Here is a 7,135-nt window from a genome sequence, read left to right as displayed (position 1 = left end):
CCAAGCCTCCCTTCACAGCCCTACTGAGGGCTTTTCTCCCTTCAGTTGCTCCCTCAAGGCTTGACACCTTGCACAGGTGTAACAGGTGGGACTAACTGAGCCCACCAGACCTCATTAACCTCTTTCTGGTCAGTGTGGGGTCTGTATAGCCCATCATAAGCTGGTCGAGGGAGCAGTACCCCATCATAGCTGCGCTGAGCTCCCGGGGAAGACCTTCCAGTTCTAATACTGATTTCTTGTGAGAGTGGCATCAGGATTGCACCCCAAGGCACAGATGGTGACCACATCTGGGGTGTGCCAGCCTCCTAGTCTAATATGATAATTGCAGGGCTTTGAGACTTGAGTGTTGTTCCTGCAGCAGGATGCCTGGATTGGGATGTCTGTGGTGCACACATGCTGCATGTTTTTGGATGGTAGTGATTTGGATGAAGTAGGAAGTGCAGGATTGTCACGCTACCCATCACCGTCCAGCAAATTGCCCAACATACTATGTCTAATGTATATTATTATTACTGCATTTATTATCTGTGTTATCATAGTGCCTAGGAGCCCTAATCATCGTGATTACTGTTATTTGTATTACCTTAGAAACTAGCAGCCCCAGTCATGAATCAGGGTCTCATTGTCCTAGGTGCTGTACAAACACAGAAGAAAAAAGACAGTCCCTGCCCCAAAGATCTTACAATCCAAGTATAATCCACCAATGGGGTCCACTGAAAAAAATCCTTCCCTTCTCTTGTCCACAACTCACTTCAGGTCACATGCATTAGTCTCTTCATAAAGATCTACACTTAGAATTGCACTGGTTTAACTACAGGTGTAACATTGCATTGATTTAGTTAAACCAATGCAAGTTTGTGTGTGGCCACTGACATTGGTTTAAACCTGGTTTACACTAATATAGTTTACACCTTGGGAACATCACACCTTTAGTACAACCAGGACAATTTCTGTGTGTAGACAAGCCTAAAACTGGGGAATACCCTTTTGTGGGGTAGAATTTGCAAGGAGAATGATAATGGAGTTTGCTGGAAACGACTACTTTCAGGCCAGATTCTGATACCACTCATGTTGAAGAGTACCTTACTTCCTGAGTGGTCCCACTGAAGGAAATGGGGCTACTCAGGAAGTCACGGTACTACTAAATCAGAGAAAAGAGACCAGAATCTAGCCCTTTAGTAGCAAACTCTCAGAAAAACAGAGGGGTTGCTATTAAATATAATACAGATATTAGTTATTGGTAATAAGCATCTCCCAAGCCACAAACTGAAATAAAATCTTTGCAATTCAACCCAGCTCCTCTAAAAAAGCCTGAACACAAAGACGACCTTGCAGCATATGGCATGAAGGTCAGCAAACTCAGGCTGTTTCAGACCAAGGGAGCAGGCAAATTCCAGAGTCAAATGACCTTTACTGAGAATAACCTGTCCCCAGTCATTCTAACCTATACACTACTGTCTCACAAACCATGTATATATAGCTTTGCATACAGTAATACATACACTGCATAATGTCGTATATTATTACATATACCATGGGATCGATCAGTGATTCTCAACCAGGGGTATGTGTACTCTGGGGGTACAAAGAGGCCTTCCAAGGGTACATCAACTCATCTAGATATTTGCCTAGTTTTACAACAGGCTACAGAAAAAGCACTAGCAAAGTCAGTACAAACTAAAATTTCATACAGACAATGACTTGTTTACAGTGCTTTATATACTATACCTTGAAATGTAAGTACAATAATTATATGGTAAAAATGAGAAAGTCAGCCATTTTTCAGTAATAGTGTGCTGTGACATGTGTATTTTTATGTCTGATTTTTGTTAGCATTTTTGTTAGATTTTAGGTCAAGTGAAACTTAGGGTATACAAGATAAATCAGAAAGGGGTACAGTCGTCTGGAAAGGTTGAGAATCACTCGGATAGATCAATTTTTGCTATTGGCTTTAATGGGTGCAAGACTGGGTTCTATATATTCTATATACTTAGACCAAAGTGTTCGAACTTGGGTGCCAAAAGTTAGATGCCTAACTCCATATTTAGGCATCTTGGCCTGATTTCCAGAAGTCAGAAGGTGCTCAGCGCGTTTAGAAAGCAGGCCCCGTGGTTTAGCTGCCTAAATAAAGATTTGGGTGCCTCACGTTTGAAAATGTTGGCCGATGTAATTGGGGATTCGTTTCGGATGTCCAGTCCCAGGTTAATCCCTTCAGACAACAGACCGTCTCTTGAGATTACAGCCAGAGTTGAACCAGGGCTCCACTTAAATTGGCCCAAACTTTCCATTATAATCACCTATGTACCCTGGCGTTTACGAGGCTGACAAGGATTTACCTTTCCGTCTGAAATATTCCATGCCTGCTCTCTCAAGACAGATTATTAGTCTGTGTGGAGAGGCACAGATAGATAGGTAGAGTGTAGGGACGGCCAGACAGACTGACTTTGGCCCAGTCTATAAGCCGCCCACGCCCACAGGTTTTTCTGGGCAGGCGCCTGTCCCTTTAAGGCGTTTGGGAAGGCGGGGAGGTGTGTCCCTGCCGCCGAGCCGTAGGCCGCGGCGTGTCAGAGGTCGGGGTGGCGGAGGGGAGTGCGCACCACGTGGGGCTGTGACTGGCTCTGTCCTTCCAGCGGCAGCGGCAGGGCACGGAGTCCGGGGCAGGCAGCGGCGCGACGGGGGCCGGCCATGGTCATTAAAGCGGACGAGATGCCGCCCGCGGCGGCGCCAGCCACGGCCCAGAGCGAGGAGCAGCCGGAGCCCGGGCACCTGAGCAGCAAGCGGCCGCCGCAGCCGGAGAACGAGCCGCGCTGCGGGAGCTCCGGTGAGAGCCGGGGGGCGGGGGGCTCCCCGCAACCCTCCCCCTCCGCGCGGGTGGGGGGCTGCACGGGGAGGGCTGTCCCCCTTCTCAGCCCGCTCCCCTCGGGTGTTGGGGGGGCTGCAGGAGGGGGGAAGCCCCCCCACCCCCAGCCCGCTCCCCTCGGGTGTTGGGGGGGCTGCAGGAAGGGGGGAAGCCCCCCCACCCCCAGCCCGCTCCCCTCGGGTGTTGGGGGGGCTGCAGGAAGGGGGGAAGCCCCCCAGCCCGCTCCCCTCGGGTGTTGGGGGGGCTGCAGGAAGGGGGGAAGCCCCCCAGCCCGCTCCCCTCGGGTGTTGGGGGGGCTGCAGGAAGGGGGGAAGCCCCCCCGCCCGCTCCCCTCGGGTGTTGGGGGGGCTGCAGGAAGGGGGGAAGCCCCCCCGCCCGCTCCCCTCGGGTGTTGGGGGGGCTGCAGGAAGGGGGGAAGCCCCCCCGCCCCCAGCCCGCTCCCCTCGGGTGTTGGGGGGGCTGCAGGAAGGGGGGAAGCCCCCACCCCAGGATTCCTCTTCTTGGGTATTGGCGGGGGGGGGGGTTTGCGTAAGGAGGAGGAGGGAACCCTTGGTAGTGGGCGGGGAAAAGGGAAGTTATGCAAGCAGGGAGCCAGCTACTCCCCCTCTTCTAGGGGAAGCCCTCTTCTATTGCCTTCTCCCAGTGTATATTGGGGGAAGGGGGGCTGTGCACTGGGGAACGTCCTCAGGATTGGGGGCGGGGGCCTCCTCCCTGTTCACCCTCCCCGAATAGTGGGGTCTGGCCCATAATGCGGAGGGAAGCTTTTGCCCTGTGCACATGTCCCTGAGGTACCAAAGAACTCAGCGAATGTGGGGGAGTCCCCACAGTAGGGAGGGGGCGCCTCAGGTGCAGCCTTCTTCTAATATGTAGGAGAGCAGATTCCTGACTGCAGCAAGGAACCTCCATGTGTTGGGTTGAGAGCTCTCCTCTGCGCTCTGTGTGTAGCCCCTTGTATTAGGGAGTGTGTGAGGAAAGTTGTGCAGAGAGGAAGCCATACTGATTCAGGGGGGAGGCTGCCCAGTGGGGATTCTCTGCCCTGTTGAAGGAGGGGCTGCTTCATGGGGAGCTCTGCTGTGCTTGAGAGGGTTGATTTCCTGGGGATACTCTCGGAGAGTGTACTGTGGCCAACCCATGCTGTGTGTGAGGTCCTGATCTGTATGCTGTAAGCGTCCTGTCCTATTGCATTGAGGGCTGCAGGAGAACAGCTCATAGTGGGAACACCTGTATTGGGTGGATCGCTTGTCTAAGCGATGTTGTACAGAGAGGATCCCCCTGACCCTTACTGTTAGAAATACTTTCTGGTGGAGCCAGGACTGTACAGTGGGGACCCTCATCTGTTGCTCTGTGAGAGTTTCCTGTATTGAGGTGTCTTCCTGGGGGGAAAGAGCTGAAGTAGGGGGGCATTAGGGAGTCTGTCTTCTCCCCTTCTCCTGTTCCCTTGCATTGCTATGTTTATCCTATATGAGGAGGTGTTTCTTCACTGGGAGATTCCAGTATATGTGGTGGGAGATAATGGATGCCAAGAATGCAGAGCAGCTTTCAAAGGAGGGAGTATTTAAAAAGGGTTGGCCTGGTCCTGGCCTTAATACACTTGATTTTGCATGAGGAGGTAAAAAGTCTTCCTATCCTTTATCTCCCCACCCCAGCTGGGTTAAAGCTATACAGAAAAAAATCTCCGGGGTTTTATTTACTTTCAGTGTTTAAAAGGAGATCCTGGAGCAAATGATGGGATTGTGCATGGGGGGGGGAGGGGGATTCTGAATAAATTTGTGAAAGAAATACTTTTTTAAAAGGCTTAGGCCCTTTTCTTTTCTTTGTTGCTGCTCTATTATGTTTTTAATTTTGGCTGGTTCTTTGGATGAGACATTCAGGCCTGGCCTAGACTTGACCACTTTAGATGAATGGTGATCTATCCAGTGCAGAGAGTAAGAGCTCAGCAATGAAGAGGGGAAGAGATTTTAGTCACTATTAAACTTTCATTTGAATATCTATTTAATTTCAATGACTAGCCTTTTGAATAAAGGAAAACTCTGCTAGATTCAAACCCACCACCCTGCAAGCAAGCTGTTAGAAACCACAGTACATCCCTGGGACTTCCCAGAGGTTTTCCCACAAAACTAGGAAACCTAGGATCTGAACTGGGGGGGCTCTAAAGGAAAAGCAAGTGGAGAAGAATCTTTGGTAAACAAGACCTGAAAGATTTTGTAAGAGAGCCAAAAACAAATAAAATTCTTTAACCTAAATCGTTTACACATACTTAATGCTACCTCAGGTAACCCAGTCTGTCCCAAAGAAGAGGCTTAGTGGTGGTTGGAGAAGAAAGGGGAAAGGAGTGACTGGAAGCAAAGGGCTTCTGCTTCTTACCCGTCCAGATTATTTTATTGCTCCTGCGGCCTGCTTTGATTGTCAGTTGCAGGGAGGGGTTTTGCTTGCTTAGTTTAAATTCTTAACCTTCATCCTTCTCTTTCCCCCCCCCACCCCCCGTGGACGAATTCCCTTTGCATGGTCTGAGCAGATCTCTTCCAATTCAGTTGGCATCGCTGTTTCTTTAACTTAACCCCCCCCCAAAAAAAAACAAAAAACAAAACCCTGGGGATCTCCTTCCATCGGCATAAACGTGGAGGAAGGGAACCCGAACCGCTGTGGAGGGGCTGTGAATGACACCACCGCCTCTCCTCGGCGGAAGGGGCCCTGGTATGGGCTGGGGAGGCGCTGGGTTTCCGTGTTGGGGGTCAGAAGAGGGGTTCTGGCTGGGGACCGGGCAGGTCGGCGGAGGAGTTAGGGGCGCGCGGGCAAGGGGGACCCGAGTGCTGGGAGGGAGGGAAGGAAGGAAGGAAGGGGCTGGGGGCTGCCCCCCCCCCCAGCTCGTCAGCCAGAAGCGGGCGGGGGAGGGGGGAAGGGCTGGAACTCAGCATTGGGCTGTCGCGGCGGGGAGCCGCCCGCGGCCCGCCTGGGCTGGAGCCGGGCTGCGGTGGGGGGGGGGGGGGCAGCGCCTGGTCCTGCCGCTTCCTCTGCTAACGCCGGTGAAGGTGACCTTCACTGGAACACACCACTGGGCCGCCGCCCGGGGGGGGGCGGGGATGTGCCGTCGCTGGTGTGCGTTCTCCTCCCCCCCCTTATCCTCCCCCTCCCCCCCTTACTCCTCTAAGGCAAGGTCACTAAGCGAAGGGGGCTGCTCAATCCCCTCGCCGCAGAGAAACACACACACCCCCATATTCCCCTTGCACGTTGGTCTGCTCCTGGCCTGGGAAGGAAAGAGTCGGGAGCTGGGATTCGCCTGGGGGGCGGAGTCTGATGTGGAGCGCGCAGGACCGCGAGAAGGGAGAGAGAACGACCCCGCTCCCCCCTCCACCCCGCGCACACGTGGTAGCTCCCAGTGCCCCGGCTTGAGACAATGTAGCGACCCCGGCGTTCCACGCGGCCCTTGGCAGGGAGCTGCTGGGGTCGGGGATTTAAAGAGACAGCGGCCTCCCTGGGGGCTGGGAGATTAGTGCCCCTGGGGTTCCGTTCTAGGCTTTTGGGGGGCTGCTGCCCTCCCAGCTCCCACACTGACTTGCTGTGTGACCTTCAGCAGGTGGTTGAACCTGGCCCTAAGAGGGATGCTGCCTCACAGGGGTGATGCGTGGCATGGTTAATAAGTGTTAAAGTGTTTGAGGAGCTGAGGTGGAAGGTACAAGAGGAGAGAAAAGAACTGTATTACATTAGGAGAGCAGGGAGGCTTCCCCTAGTATTTGAGAGACTTCAGGTCTGTGTCCAGCCCTGCCATTGACCTGCTGTGTGGTCTTGGGCAAGTCACTTTCCCTCTCAACCTTTCTTTGTCTGTACAAATACCTAGTAAGAGCCCAGCACAAGGGGGCCCAGATTTCACTTGCTAGTGTGATACAAATAATGGTTATTCTGCTGTCTCCGCTAGCATAATTGTGATTGCAAAACCACCCAGCAGAGAGTTATACTTTCAGAATTCACTCCTTTTTATGATGCTTTGAGCTTCTAAGTATAGATTTCATCTTTACTTCATTTTTTGTTAAAATCTCTTATCAATAGTCTTATGGTGAATTTGACATCATTATATCAAATAACCAGCCCCAGATTCCTTCAACATGCTGGAATAATGTGCGGACTGCAGTTCTGTGTGAAAGAAGAGCGTATTCTGTGGTGGCTGATGTGGCAGGAGAAGGCCACTTGAAAAAGTTCCCATTATACATCTTCCCCCATTAATGTGGCTTAAGCTACAGTGCAAAGGTTTCCCATGGTCACAGACTCACATTTTGTCTT

General features: G+C 52.1%; 1 protein-coding gene across 1 annotated transcript in view; it reads left to right on the top strand.

Moving 5' to 3' along the window:
• Positions 1–2,593: 2,593 nt before the first annotated feature.
• The window catches only part of CLUH (clustered mitochondria homolog), a 56,422-nt gene continuing 51,880 nt past the window's right edge, over positions 2,594–7,135 (top strand). The window contains exon 1 of the mRNA XM_084651004.1: positions 2,594–2,821. Coding sequence (XP_084507130.1) covers positions 2,686–2,821 — 136 coding nt within the window. The 5' untranslated portion in view covers positions 2,594–2,685. The remainder of the gene's footprint in view (positions 2,822–7,135) is intronic.

The sequence above is a fragment of the Lepidochelys olivacea genome (genome assembly GCF_965140295.1).
Source record: "Lepidochelys olivacea isolate rLepOli2 genome assembly, chromosome: 17".
Classification (NCBI taxonomy): Eukaryota; Metazoa; Chordata; order Testudines; family Cheloniidae; genus Lepidochelys; species Lepidochelys olivacea.
The sequence above is the reverse complement of the archived record's forward strand: the minus strand, read 5'-3'. Positions and strand labels throughout refer to the sequence as shown.